At 42.1% G+C, this 15,310-nt stretch overlaps 1 protein-coding gene across 1 annotated transcript in view; it reads left to right on the top strand.

The window, feature by feature from the left end:
* Window positions 1-8,056: 8,056 nt before the first annotated feature.
* The window catches only part of tmeff2a (transmembrane protein with EGF-like and two follistatin-like domains 2a), a 105,285-nt gene continuing 98,031 nt past the window's right edge, over window positions 8,057-15,310 (top strand). The window contains exon 1 of the mRNA XM_020611075.1: window positions 8,057-8,844. Within this exon, the coding sequence (XP_020466731.1) occupies window positions 8,655-8,844 (190 nt within the window). The 5' untranslated portion in view covers window positions 8,057-8,654. The remainder of the gene's footprint in view (window positions 8,845-15,310) is intronic.

Here is a 15,310-nt window from a genome sequence, read left to right as displayed (position 1 = left end):
TTCATAAAGGGCTTTTGAACTGCTCTTAGTCTGACCCGTCACCCAGGACCTGTTTGCCTTGGGAGACCCTACCAGGGACATATAGCCCCTGACAACAGAACTCCTAGGATCACTCGGGTACTCAAACCCCTCCACCACAATAAGGTGGCGGTTCAAGGAGGGGCAGCATGATTATAGGTTTAATTTTTTTGTCATTGTGATGAAAGGTCACACAAGCAAAAAGAATTAAAGTCCTTTAGGGTGCATGATAAAGCTGCGTATTCAAAGCATTGCTGTAATATAATGAATGAGTTTTAGTTCCAAATAGAGCCGTTGTAGTACCAAGTTTAACATACAAATAATAGACCTTACCAAGCGTGTTTAGGCTCAATGTAAGTCAAAGGGCACATCACAGGTTGCATTCCCACAGGAAATCTTTATTTCATTTTTTTCTGAATTGAAAACGTAAAATTTTCCCATAAGTATCTTGATTCCCACTCATGCCAGTCACACTAAAAAAGTCAGGTGTGGTGCATTAGTTGTCAGTATGCACCAAGTGGTATAGCTTGACTGCAACTACGGTTCTGCAGCTGCCTGTACCGCAGGCTATTACCCTCTGGCTAACTCTATTAGCTCCTATGAGTGGGAAAGAGGCATAAGCTACTTCCTCATTCACTCCTTCAAGCATCCATCTGACTGAAAGCACACTGGGATATTTATGATGGATACAGTATTTCATTGACTGAATGGCTGCAGTTTTTCCTGTTCTTATTCATGCACAGAGCATACTTACATGTAGGAAACAAAGGGGTTTGGGGTATGTTTAATTCCTACCATTGCTAAATCCTAAAGCATGTTATTTTCAAGTAGCTAATCTTACAACATAGAGCCTTGGTATCTGATTTACTATTTATAGATTGTTTTGTGAAATTAGCAATTTGTTTCTAATTCTTTCCTAGTTATGAATCCCCTCAAATTACTCAATCAAGCTTTCAGTTATTCTCCTGTTCCCCTTGCATTTCTCTTGAATGTGGTAGCATGTCTTTGCAAAAATGTTATCAAAGTAACGTGTATCAACCAAAACTCACAGTGTATCCATACCTAGGAATAACCAGCTCTGTACATCAACCATTCACCTTGATCCAGCAAAAACACGTCCCTAGAAAACGGCCAAACTGGAAAAAAAATGAGTAGAATAACAATGTAATTTCTAGTGGACAGGGCCGCCATAATGATACGTTTTTGTTGTGCTGGCATGATCAGTTTTATACTGGAGACAGTGAAACACACACATTTATTTTACACTTACAGAATATACTGATTTGTCTTTGTAAAGTACAGAACAAATACCAATACCATTAATAAATCAATATTGATAATGTGATTACATTTTAATGCGGTCTTCGGTGCACAAGTGCAGAGTACAGTTGCTTATGACTCAAATGAAAGTGTTTTGCAAATGTGTTCTGATATTGTCATTGGGCAGTAGTAAGCCTTCTGGATGAATCATTTGACAGTGAAGGATACTGTGGCCAAGTGAGGACATGAAGAACAAGAATGAGAAAATGTGAGGAAAATTACAAGAAACATGATGATGATTATGATGAATAATCATGATTAAGGTGATGATGATGATGATGATAACAAAGCCTAAAACAGAACGTCTGCAAATGGAAAATTAATCTCTCTTTGAGAACTCAGGGGTTAATCATTGTTCCAAAGTACTGCACAAGCAGAAAAGCTCAGAGTCACAGAGTCATGACTCTAATCAGTGTGTGCTGAGGCAATGGTTTAAAGATGATTGGACAAGCACTTGGCTTGCCATTTACCACACACCAACATAAGGAACTGCCAGTGCTTCCAGAAGCCTGACATGATATAATAATGCATATTGGCAATCACCACAGCATGCTGACACACTCATATACCTTACATTCTATATGCACTCTAACCTTTCAACTTTTGGCACGGGTAATATACACCAGCAAATGATTCCCATGACATTGTCAGCCCCTAGATTTACAAAAGAAATGGATGATTTATTAATACATCAAAGTAATTCTGAGGTAAAAATCAATCGTTAGATATCTGATACAGAGCTGAGTGTTATTCCCGAATGCTCTCTCAGGAGATGGTGTACATTTCAGCGAGCCAGAAATGTAATTAGCCTTTAGCCTGGGGCTAGGTTGTATTTAGGCTGACCTCCCACTTACAATGTTTGCATGGGCGTCACTGATACCAGACCAGGTATTCAGTCAGACTAATGCAGAGATGAATGGGACACAAACAGAGGAGGAAATGTTGTGGAAATAGCTGTCTAGCTGCACTGCAGCTGGGTCAGAGCTTAAGATACAGTACAGTATGTGTTTGGTCAACGCAGCACCTTGCTGCGTTGCAGAAACAGTTGAACCAGATCTGACTGATCCAATGAATGAAACAGGCTGCTTTTTCTTACACTAGTAAAATTTTGTTCAGGTACAAAAAAATCCCTCATGGCTCAAGAGGTATTTCCTAATAGAACACAGACATCTTTCAAACTAATGACATGAGACCTTTATCATAACTTTTTATCTACAAAGATCTAATAGCTTTCTCTAAGTCTAGAATGCTGTGCTTTGGGGTGTGACATCACTGGAGTGATGGCTGAGTACAAGCCAGCAAGGTCAGATGCTTCACAGTGGTCCAAATCCTCTGAGTCAGACTGGAGACTCTTCATAGATTCCACTTGACTTTTTGACTCACCCTTGCATCCCAGCCTGACATCTATCCACTAAACAGCTGCTTTGTTTACAGCACATCCCTCGCCAGCAAAATAAATAACCTAAAAAGTGAACTCCCTTCTATTTAAAGTCAGTCCTCCCTTTTGTAAATAACAGTGTGGTGGCAGCTAAACTGCACATAAGCAAAACAACTTTAGGTGTAAGCAGGGATGGACTGGGAATGAAAAATACCACTGGACCTCTGACCCAGTCTAGCCAATGTTCACAGACATGACCTGTAAACAGACTGCATTGAGAGGAGCTGAGTTATGACCATATGCTAAGCAGTCTATAATCACAACCCATGGCCATGTGATGGCTTCCTCCACTTCAAACATACTGGATGAGCTGGGCTAGTCTTCAGTGTCACAGGCCTCAGTTGATAGTTTTGTGTTTTTTTTACCCCAGTAGTGAAATGCACTACATGAGCCAAAACAGTTAAAGCTGCCCACTAGGAAACTAGTCCAAATAGACACTTTGGCCCCATTGGTGATTGCTCAAAAACCACAATGGTGGCAAGCTGTGTTCTTCCCTCTCTGCCAAGAATTAGGATGACTCAGTCAATAGAAGTTTGGTGGTGGTGTTACAAGTGTCACTAATGTACGCATGGTCTAAAGCTTCACAGCTTTTCTGCTGGAAGAAAATGCACACGCTTCTTTTAAAAGACCGACTTCTCACTTCACTGTAGTAAAACTGTCATATTTTACTCTTATTTCTCCTGTTGTATTCCTGTTTCACACACTCGATTACACACAGGGTTGCCTGGAAAGCGGCAGCTGTACAGTAAGCTCTAATGCTTCAGTGGACAAATGAAGACTGCTGGAAGCAAAGAGAGAGGCCTTGCTTTGAAATCCAAATTAGCAGCAGTAGGAAAGGTACAGTAGCTCTGGGTTGCCTTGCCACCACTCTGCTAGTTAGCCTTTTTCTTTCCTCCTGCTTGTCATAGTTGTAAGCTCATGATTCAATGTCTGTTGCTGTAATCACTTTGATTTTGCCTGACAAAATTACAGACTGCACACATTAATTTGGAAAAAGCTTTTCACAAGGAATTAAGGATTCAGTGTGTCGATCAAGGGCACTTCAGCAAGTGGACACTATAATTAATGGCTAGCCTGTTCTAACACCTGGATCGCAGCTAAGGTCCACATACAAACGGAAGTCTTTCTGCGTTTTCAGTCGCATCTTGTGGCCTTTATCAGCGGATGGAGTTATAGTCTGCCCCATAAATACAATGACCAAAATGAGGTCACACGATGAAAACTGAACAATCTCCATGGCAACTAAGAAAACTCTATCCATCAAATGACCATACCACCATTATATCCACCAAATCAAAAGATTCACTCCTATGGGTAATTTAGAGTCACCAGTCAACCTAAACTGCATGTCTTTGGACTGTGGGAAGAAGCCGGAGTACCCGGACAGAACCCACACAGGCACAGGGAGAACACACAAACTCTACACAGAAGGGCCCTGTGTCAGTCGTGGCTTGAATGCAGAACCTTCTTGCTGTGAGGTGACAGTGCTAACCACTGTTCCACCATGCCACCTGCCAGATAAAACTGACATACTTAAACATTTGTACTTAAAGCTATGGTATGTAGCTTTTTTCAAGGTTTTTTTTTTGTAGAAATATGCTTCAAAACTTAAAGGATCAGGCCATATTTTTATAATAATAGTATTTCCAGCAATCTCCATACAGAGACTATAACAGACAAATTGTTACTTCTACTCACAATTAATGTCTTTCAGCTGTCAGTCTTGGATTAGTTGGTTCATCTGTGCAGTAGATCCCTGTTGTTGTTCAAAAATGATGAAAAACACATCAGGGAAACATCTGCATCACTGTATGGAAATTGTTGAAAATACTGTTACTATAGAAAATGATTGTCTTTTTAGTGTGGAGAGGTGATGTCACAGCCTTCTGTGACCCAGGCTCATTGAACAGCACTGGCAGCAGTGCAGAGACATTAGGTTCTAAAAGATTTAGAGTGGGACAGACCTCTCAAAACAATCAGAGGTTTTCAATTATCTCTGCTTGATCAGTGAGTTTTGTTGGATTCTCATTTGTTGTAATTTCATAATGGCAAAGAGCTGGGCAGAGCAGGGACTGGGAGTGCTGGGCAGAGCAGAGTGGGCTGATTTGGAGTTTCATGCCAGTGTTAATTTAAGTTACATAAGCCATTTTCATGCAGGATTTCCAGACTATGTCCACAGAATCAGGCCCGGACTTTGTCCAGAGTTGCCCTTTCACATATGGAGCACACAAAAGGAGATATTAAAGATATAAAACTGTAATTTTTTGTGAAGAATCAACAACAAGTGGGACACAATCATGAAGTGGAACGAAATTTATTGGATATTTCAAACTTTTTTAACAAATAAAAAACTGAATAATTGGGCGTGCAAAATTATTCAGCCCCTTTACTTTCAGTGCAGCAAACTCTCTCCAGAAGTTCAGTGAGGATCTCTGAATGATCCAATGTTGACCTAAATGACTAATGATGATAAATAGAATCCACCTGTGTGTAATCAAGTCTCCGTATAAATGCACCTGCACTGTGATAGTCTCAGAGGTCCGTTTAAAGCGCAGAGAGCATCATGAAGAACAAGGAACACACCAGGCAGGTCCGAGATACTGTTGTGGAGAAGTTTAAAGCCGGATTTGGATACAAAAAGATTTCCCAAGCTTTAAACATCCCAAGGAGCACTGTGCAAGTGATAATATTGAAATGGAAGGAGTATCAGACCACTGCAAATCTACCAAGACCTGGCCGTCCCTCTAAACTTTCAGCTCATACAAGGAGAAGACTGATCAGAGATGCAGCCAAGAGGCCCATGATCACTCTGGATGAACTGCAGAGATCTACAGCTGAGGTGGGAGACTCTGTCCATAGGACAACAATCAGTCGTATACTGCACAAATCTGGCCTTTATGGAAGAGTGGCAAGAAGAAAGCCATTTCTTAAAGATATCCATAAAAAGTGTCGTTTAAAGTTTGCCACAAGCCACCTGGGAGACACACCAAACATGTGGAAGAAGGTGCTCTGGTCAGATGAAACCAAAATCGAACTTTTTGGCAACAATGCAAAACGTTATGTTTGGCGTAAAAGCAACACAGCTCATCACCCTGAACACACCATCCCCACTGTCAAACATGGTGGTGGCAGCATCCTGGTTTGGGCCTGCTTTTCTTCAGCAGGGACAGGGAAGATGGTTAAAATTGATGGGAAGATGGATGGAGCCAAATACAGGACTATTCTGGAAGGAAACCTGATGGAGTCTGCAAAAGACCTGAGACTGGGATGGAGATTTGTCTTCCAACAAGACAATGATTCAAAACATAAAGCAAAATCTACAATGGAATGGTTCACAAATAAACATATCCAGGTGTTAGAATGGCCAAGTCAAAGTCCAGACCTGAATCCAATCGAGAATCTGTGGGAAGAACTGAAAACTGCTGTTCACAAACGCTCTCTATCCAACCTCACTGAGCTCGAGCTGTTTTGCAAGGCGGAATGGGCAAAAATTTCAGTCTCTTGATGTGCAAAACTGATAGAGACATACCCCAAGTGACTTACAGCTGTAATCGCAGCAAAAGGTGGCGCTACAAAGTATTAACTTAAGGGGGCTGAATAATTTTGCACGCCCAATTTTTCAGTTTTTTATTTGTTAGAAAAGTTTGAAATATCCAATAAATTTCGTTCCACTTCATGATTGTGTCCCACTTGTTGTTGATTCTTCACAAAAAATTACAGTTTTATATCTTTATGTTTGAAGCCTGAAATGTGGCAAAAGGTTGCAAAGTTCAAGGGGGCCGAATACTTTCACAAGGCACTGTATGCATTAATCTCGTTGTGTCTTCAGTTAGATATTTTCATTCTTCACTGTTTTTCTTCACCGTCGGATGTTTGTATTCTTCCAGTTTCCCGCCGGTCACATGGTAAAACGTCATCAACACAACCACTAACTCCATGTGAATCCTCTGGACCTTAAGCTGCTGTATTCCCACCCGGGCTCGTTCCAGCTCATTCCACCTTATGGGGACTTTGTACTGGGGAACTGGCAGGGTAAAGTCTAAAAGACTAAAAGAATACAATATATCAGTGTTGTGTTTATAGCTTGTTGCAGCATCAAGTGAGGGTTGATCACTTTTCGCTGGAAATAGCTGCCTATGCAAGTTTTTAAAAAAGTGACTCATGCACTCACTTACTGTATTTTGTAAATGGCAGTAAGACCAAAAATAGCAAAGTGAAAGGAGTCGTAAAAGCCCTGTAGGACTGCAAAGTGGAGTGATAATTCTTAATAACTTCAGCAGTATGTACACCAATCTATTGATTGTTTAACCATCTAGGCATGACAAGATGTTTACAGTCAATGTAAAATTATACTGGTGTGCAACTTAAGCAAGATATTCCTGAGGTGGTTCACACAGGAGATTGTTGATGGAGTGACTTGTGTTCGAATTGAAAGTCATTAGTACTAACATTTAATAATCCCTCCGCCACCATCCCACACCCGAATGTACTTTGTTTGACTACTCCCAGGTGTTATCTGCACACCAGATTCCCATGTAATGATCTTTAAGTCATTGAAAAGCAATAAAAGGTTTGTTTACCCGCAACTGCAGTTTTGCTTCATTGACATCATGAGGTCAAGTGTCTGCAGCGTGACAAGCCTTGACAGAAACCCCTTTGTTTTCTCAGTAGGGCTTTCCCATGCGCATGATTTCCAATTTCCTTGGTTCAAAGAGGGTGAGTGTTCTCAACCTCATGTTGGACGTTACCTCTTTAATTCGTGCACATGTTGCACTGCTTTCATCCGAATGCGCGTCAGTTACTAGCCGCATCCTGCCCCGCCTGAGCGCGTCCAAAAGATTTGAATAATATTGAGGTCTCTTTGGATTGCCTGGAGACAGAGACCCAGAAATAGTGTCAGTGTCGTTTCAAAGCGGAGCAATTATCCCAAGCGAGGCTGGACGAATCGATTCCTGCAGACTTTTTAAATGCTCCTGGCCAATTATAAAGGCAGTGCATCCTCCTGCTGCCTATCCGTGGTGTAACCATCACCGACTGACTGGACCAGGCCTGAGGAACTCTGTCTTTCTTAGCTTTCTTTTTTCCTTTTTTATTGGTCTTCCTCTCGTGTGCCCTTTTCACTGCTCCTCCAGTAACATATTCCAATTATTACTGAGGAGCACCCCCCGCATTACGCCACGTGATCATAACCAGCTGCTGGAGAGAAGGGGGAGAGAGGAGAGAGAGAGAGAGAGAGAGGGAGAGAGAGGCCACGGGATAATAACCAGCTGCGGGAGAGAAGGGGGAGAGAGGAGAGAGAGAGAGAGAGAGAGGGAGAGAGAGCAACTCCTCGCGGCTCTGAACGCACCACATGCAAAGTAAACAGGAGGACCGCTCCGCTCGTGGAGGACAGCTGCTCGTTTCACCCGTGGATACAATTACACAATTGCCGTCGTCTCAAAACCCTTTCTGTGGGATACTCTGGCTGCATCCTCTCACTATACCACTTTTATTGCCTCTTCTGTATCACCCTCTTTTTCCTTTCTCATTTTCCTCCCTTCTCCTCATCCTTGAGCATCCCCCTCGCCTCGTAAGTCTTCTCGCCTGCCTGGCTAACTTTTTTCACCCGACTCCATCCCACACGACCTCCCTCATCGCTCACTAAATCCTCGGCAGTTTCCCCCAGTAGTCTCTTCTTATTGCAGCAGCCTCCCTTGGATCGGGCGGAACCCATTTCGTCAGGCTACACGGGGCACTGCTCCATGGGGCGCGCGGTGTCGCTCGGAAAATGGTCTGCTGTTGGTCGCTAGGCGCCCCGCTGAAGCTGTCGGGATTGGAATTGTCGGTGCGCGTCTGCGTCTCTTTCTCACCTCGCCTGTGTTGTCGGGGCCAGTGAGATATGGGTCTGTCCGTGGCGGCGCAGGCACCGCTCGAGGAGCCCCGACGGCTGCGCCAGTGGAGCACCACGGCAGGAGGCTGGCTCAGGATCACACTTGTCTCGTTTCTCACCACTTTACCTGTGGAGCAGCTGCGCGCATTCCCTTCCTCCCTCAGCGACTGCCAGACGCCGACCGGCTGGAACTGCTCCGGTAAGAGTCATTTTATGAAGGCAGAGTTAAAGTCTCTCTCCGGCTTCTGTTAGTGCTTTGTCTACATCTGCCCTCCAAGTTAAGCATAGAAGACTAGTAGCCTAAACCAGCTGCATTTAAACAATCAAAGTTCAGAAAAGCTCCCATAAGCGACGCCTCATTCTTACTGTTGTGGCTCGGTGTTTGTGTCCAGTAACCATGGGTTTAGCGCTGGTGCTGTGTGGCATTTGGGCTGCAGATACCTGCTGAGCATTTTAAAGCCCCATGATGAGGGGATGCGGACTTTGGGGCTGCTTGATGCGCATTTAGTCGTGTTGAGTTTGTGTCGGAGCATGAGAGCAAGGCACGCACCGTGATCAGGTCTGAATAACCACCTGGCAGGCGGGCTAGCGATTTCGATTCGACACAGAGTAAAAAGAGCAACAGCCAGGATTCTTTCAAAGACACAGAAAGCAGGGAATGATAGGGAAGACTGTCGCCAGAATGCCATGATCTGCGCCACAATAATAATCCAAACTCTGTCAGTTTTAGGCTACAGGCACTGGCTTAAGTCAAAATACTTTATGCGGTATCTGTGTAACTTGAACATAAATACCACTGGTCAGCTCTCTGGTGTGTCATCTGGGCTTACAGCTCACTTTGGGCGTTGGATTTAATTCCCCAAATTTTGGATATATATCATAAATCTAGTTTTATAGGCTTGTTTGGCACGAGGGCTTCGTCAAGTTTCACTTTAAATAGAAATGTTCTCTTTTCTTTTATAGGCCATCGAGCTTTAAAGTTGTTTCTCTCCTCGGTGCCCAGAGCGGACCGGGCTGCAGAGCACAGCGCCTCGCCTCCCTGTGTAAATCAGCCGACTGTGCCGCCATATATTTCCCCTGTCGCCTGCCCAAGTCTGAACCCCTAAAATAGCTCCAAGCCGATGCCACAGTCATGGGCAGCAGCAGTATTGATATTATAGCTCATAACAGCCACACATCAATATGGAGTCATTTCGTTTGCAGCCAGAAACGAAATACCAGCAGGTTATACTTCGATTGCATCTTAATAAAAAGAAAGAGGAAATATTTGTGTGATAGAAATGTTCTTTATAGTGACATGTAAACTAAGGACATACCAACTCCGGCTGACTTGCCACAGACTAAATTCCAGGAGGGACTTTATTTGGATATGAAAGTTTTCAAAATAAATTGTATTATGATAAAAGGCTAATGAAATAGATGAAGTAAAAAACACATACCCTGTGAGATAAGAAGTATTTTATTAGTGTGAAGTAAAACATTTGGGCCATTTTTAATTTTATTTTATTGTTTTTAAAATGAAGCTTTGGAGAGAGTTCAGCGAATTCAGTTTATTATAGTTTTTCTTCAAGAATGCACAGAAAATGCCAAGAGAAGTGATGAAGTAGCACATCTGTTTAAATATAGCACCTCATGTCACATTCTGTGTTGTGCTGGAGGATCAGTTTGTGATGCTGCTGTTGATAGTGGTGATGATTTGCTTGTAATGACTGATAATGGTACCCACCCTGTCCAAAGGCTACACACTTGCCTACCTCTCCACTTCCTGACACACTCTCATGCATTTCAGCGAAGGCTTTTATCTAACACGCCTTGAGGAGGCTTAAGTGCATATACTGAGCATAATGCACAAACACTCACATGCACACACATGCACTCAACATTGATTTAAATGAACATGACATGTGACATGTGGTCTACCATGAAAAACAGATAAACCCCTTTCACTAATAGCAACAATAATAATGGTAATTATAAGACAAACACTGCTGTGCTTAATTACTTTATCCACTAGCTCCTGTGTAGTACACACTTCAACAGTGACTGCTGTATGACAGTTTTCAGTCCAGGGAGAATAACACAGGCTGAAAATCAGTTTGGTGATGAGTTCAGTGTCACTTCACTGCTAAGACACGGATAATTATGAGCGGTAGTGTCATAACAGCTGGGTACCGGTTTCAGCAGTGCTGCCCTTGGATGAGTACGGAATATGGTTCTGCTCCATGGAAGAAAAGAGAAGGACAAAAACAAACTTGGTTGCCATTCTGTTTGGTTGGCGTCCGTTCTTGGCCACAGCAGCTTCACAGTGGCAGGTGAAGGCATATTTGTTTAGCACTTTCCAATGCAGAAGTCACAAGATGCTTCACAATAAAAGCATAAGCAGGAAATCAACAAGCAAAAGAAAATCAGTGGAATTTATAAAACAGGAATAGAAAAATACATAAATGCATAAAATCAAACAAACTAACAGATAAAAAAAAATCATGAGTAGTGCAAACATTATGAAGAGATAAAAAATGAAGTGAAACAAGTTATAGACACTACACTGACAATTTATTACTGAAATTAGGATTAACTGATCAAATTGATAGTCCACACCACGTGGCACCATTAGCATTCATTTCAGGTTGTGATTGTGTCCACCTGATGAATATAGTTCCAGTACTGTCTTTGTTATGGCTCTGTTTGGTATCCAGCAGCTCCAGAGGGGAATATCTGGCTCTTTAGCAGATAAATGTTCCACTAACTTTGTTTGTTTAATACTGGGCAGTGAGTACATCATGGTTTATCAAGGTGTTTTCGCTAAGAGCAGCTGCCTGCTGCATCTGGAAACAGCACAGCCCACAGTGATGGACGCCAAATAAACAGTACAGGCAATGACCAAGGCAATGAGCTAAAACACTGTGTACAGTTGCAGGGAACTCAGTCACAGTCATCTGTGGCTTCATCACATACTTGTTTGATCCATTGCTTGTATAGAAATAGCCAAATCTTTAGGAATGTGGGCTGAGAGTTTACCTACATGAGCACATGTCGGTGTTGCATTATTTTCCTGCCAGTGACCATGGAAAACTGACTCTAAAGAAAACAGGGCAGGTTTTTAAATTTATCCAGGCCAGTTAACTGTGTAGATAACTTTTTTTTTTCTAATTATCACAGTCAAACCAATGGTGGCATGTTGCCTGTAATTTTTGGCTTGTATCAGTTAGAATAAATGAGCGAATTCTCTGTTATCTTTAATAGGTGGACCGGCAGACTTTTGCCAAATATCAGCTCGTTTTGGCATTTTATTTGTCCATATTAAAAACAAGTTGATGCTCAGAATGTTAATATTCATCTCTGGTTGAACACCTCCCCAAGTGCCAGTTGCAGTCAGTTTCATCTTCATGAGACTTAAAATAGTTTTTCACAGTACTGCAAAGGTGGTACTGTATGGATGTCTACTGACAATTTCTTTACTTCAGGCTATACTTTAGCTCTCCTGGGGGAATTTCTGTGAAGAATTTACAGTCCTTTCTTTGCCTGAATGCCCCTGCTGTTGCTCCCTGTGAAAGGCCATGTGATGCTTTGATAGCTGATGTGACAGGGATAAGTGCAGAATATGCAAAATCCCCAGTAAATCCCATCAAGCACAGTAAATGACCAGTAATCTGGAGAGGACTGGCCATCTGCTTTCAAGATTTGAACAGAGGGGTCTTGCATACAGGTTCCACACCACTGATAGGAAGCAGATTTATGATTAATAAAACTATTATTGTCATTTCTAACAATAGGCAGAGTTGTTGAGGTCTAATCAAAAAGATCACATATTACAAAGTGATAACTGGCTTTTAAAAAATTCTTTTAAATGAAAACACTTTATTTTTTCACATGTGAAACACCTTAGAAGTACCTTGTCCTGGCTGTGAAGTGAGTCTGTAAAACTATTCATCCTTTTAATAAGCTACCATAATGGGTACTGAACTATAATGCCCTCCATGACAAACATTTAAAAACCTGTTGCAAAAGGGGAAAAAAGGCCCTCAACATGAGAGAGGTCACGAAATGATGTCTCACCGCTGTGGTTGTTCAGCCTTCATTATTAATTTAGTCTACTTGAATATTGATCAGCACAATGCTTAAAACAGGAGGGAAGGACTCCTTGTTCTTCTTATTGTTGTGAAATTCCAGATAGGTAGGAGGAGATGCATTTGGCTCTCAAGCTCTCTCTTTTAGACAAGTAAGTGCTTTGCTTGCCATCTTAATCGTTAGCATATAAACATTACCTTTTCAATATTTGATGTTTGCCAGCTTGTTTTCGTTAATTATTTAGTTGACTGTAATCTCCTCCTGGAGCGGCAGCGCAGGAGCAGGAAGTGTAAGTTTCCTGGCCTCTGACTCCGCGTAACTTGGGCTCCGGACAGAACCCAGCTTAAGAGAGAGGGAGATTTAAGTCTAAGATGCTATCCAGTGTCTGCCAGCAGTTACTTTAATGATGATGTAGAGTCGGGTGTAATGTTGATTAAATGTTAAAAAAATATTAATGAGATATTTGGGTTAATCACAAAATGTTTTTTTCTTAAGGCTTCATGCAAATTGTGCCTTGGAAAGTGAATATGTTACATTTTTTATAAGCCGTAACAGCAGAAACTTCTTGGAGTCAGGTTTTCTATAGCGGATTGTGCAAAAAGCGGGTGGCAGAGATAAGTGGTCCGAGTAGTTCAGGTGATCAGGTGATGATCTGTGCTTTGTTGGGTTTTGTTGTTTTTGACATTTTTGTTGCCACCCGTCTTGGATTACCTACACCAGAGACAAGCTCCTGGACATCAGACAACTCGCTTTGGACACTTTTGCCTCTGTTGTTTGGACTTCGGCAGGGTGGCAGTGATAGTGGTGACCTGCCAGAAGCAACACAGACGGCGGAGAGCCGGAGCTTTAGTCATGCTACCAGCTATCCATCTAATGAACCTCTGCTCCCTTGTCAACAAAATGGATGAACTGCTACTCATCAACCATACCAACTTGGACTCCTCACGATCAGCAGCGCTGTCCTTTGTTGAGACAGATGCACACAGACTCTCTACTCATTGTCTTAGGTGACTTCACCAGCCACAATGTGCCAAGACACAGGCAGCATGTCAGACAAAAATACACTAGACCATTGTTACACTGTCTTAAAAGACGCCTACCACTCAGTCCCTTGACCAGCCCTGGGACTCTCTGACCACTGCCTTATTCATCTCCTCCTGACCTACAAGCAGAAAGTAAAAACTGCTAAGCCTGTGACCACAACAGAGAGGAAGTGGACCAGGGAGGCTAAGGCTGAGCTGCTGGCCTGCTTCGACTGCACAGACTGGAGTGTTTTTGAACCAGCTACTACAGTCTTGTAAACAAATCCCAGAGACCAAGTTATTGTTTTCAAGTGAAACGTTTTCTTCTCGCCCAATGGCCCCTGATGTTCAAGCTTCACATCTATTTTGTGGTAAAGAAGGCAGTTTAGGCATGAGGAGGAGCCGCATTATTCTCTGTTTGATTTTAAAATGTTTATTGGTTGATTTATTTGATTTATTTTAAAGAGAAAAAGCTAATATATGGTTTGAAGTGATTTTACTAAGAGTCTACCAGCTGACCTGAAAAAGATCTGATATCTTCCAGTTGTTTGTATATAAGTAGCCCGTAGTATGATTGTCATCATAATGCTGCTTCTCTCCAGTATCATCAACATGCCTGGGTGCCAGCTGTTTTTGTTTTTTGTTTCCTGTTTTTGTTTCTTCTTGTGGCTTTCCAGATTGCCTCGTATTGCTCTACAGGCTGAAGGCTTTATTCCATCCATACACTTCAAGTTTCAAGACCTTACATGTCACTGTTGGCTCGATTATTGCACATTCGCACAGCAAGCACACGGGCAAATAGCAGGTTCATTTTAGCACGGGCTTATCTTCCATGGGGCAGATAGGCTGTTCCATGCCAAGGAGGGCTGTGAAAAGTAGATAGGGGCCTTAGTGATTACAGCTAAGTTACGGAAGATGCTGAGTGTCCATTATTATATGATACTATATACTATGTGCCTCATAACATGGATGGTACAGTCCAGACTTGAGTACACTGAGAAAATTTCATTCCTTCTTTCTAAGGAAAAAAAAAAGCCTTAAAGTTTCTAAAGTTTTATAGAGTTAATTTAGAGTTTCACAAACTTTTTACCAGAATATAACATTTGTGAGTTTAAGAATAGACAGATTAAAAAGATATGGTTTCATGGTGTTCTTCTGGGTGCCTGGAAGTGTATCACTCATACAGTAAACTGTGAATTACAGTTTTTAGATGCTTTCAATAGTGCTTCTGCAGATGGAGATTGGTTGGTGGATGTTATTTGAGTGCAGGGATTTGAACGATGTTAAAACCTTGATCAAGTGTGAGTGAAACACAGAGCTACATGCCGGGGTGGTGGTTTGTAAGTGTAACAAGAAGACATCCATGAGCCCGACAGTGACATCTTATCTGCTCCAGTAGAGTTGTTAGCAAGCTAACCCTGAGATTCCCTGCAGAGGATGGCATGTCAAAAAAGGATAACTGTTTGAGACTGGTTAAGCTCTTATTTAGGAGATTTCTGTTCACATCAGAATTGTCTGGTAAAATAAGATGAATTGAAATGACCAGAATTCATTTATTTAAGAGATGTTTGCACT

The sequence above is a fragment of the Monopterus albus genome, unplaced genomic scaffold (assembly GCF_001952655.1).
Source record: "Monopterus albus unplaced genomic scaffold, M_albus_1.0 scaffold109.1, whole genome shotgun sequence".
Taxonomy (NCBI): Eukaryota; Metazoa; Chordata; class Actinopteri; order Synbranchiformes; family Synbranchidae; genus Monopterus; species Monopterus albus.
The sequence above is the reverse complement of the archived record's forward strand: the minus strand, read 5'-3'. Positions and strand labels throughout refer to the sequence as shown.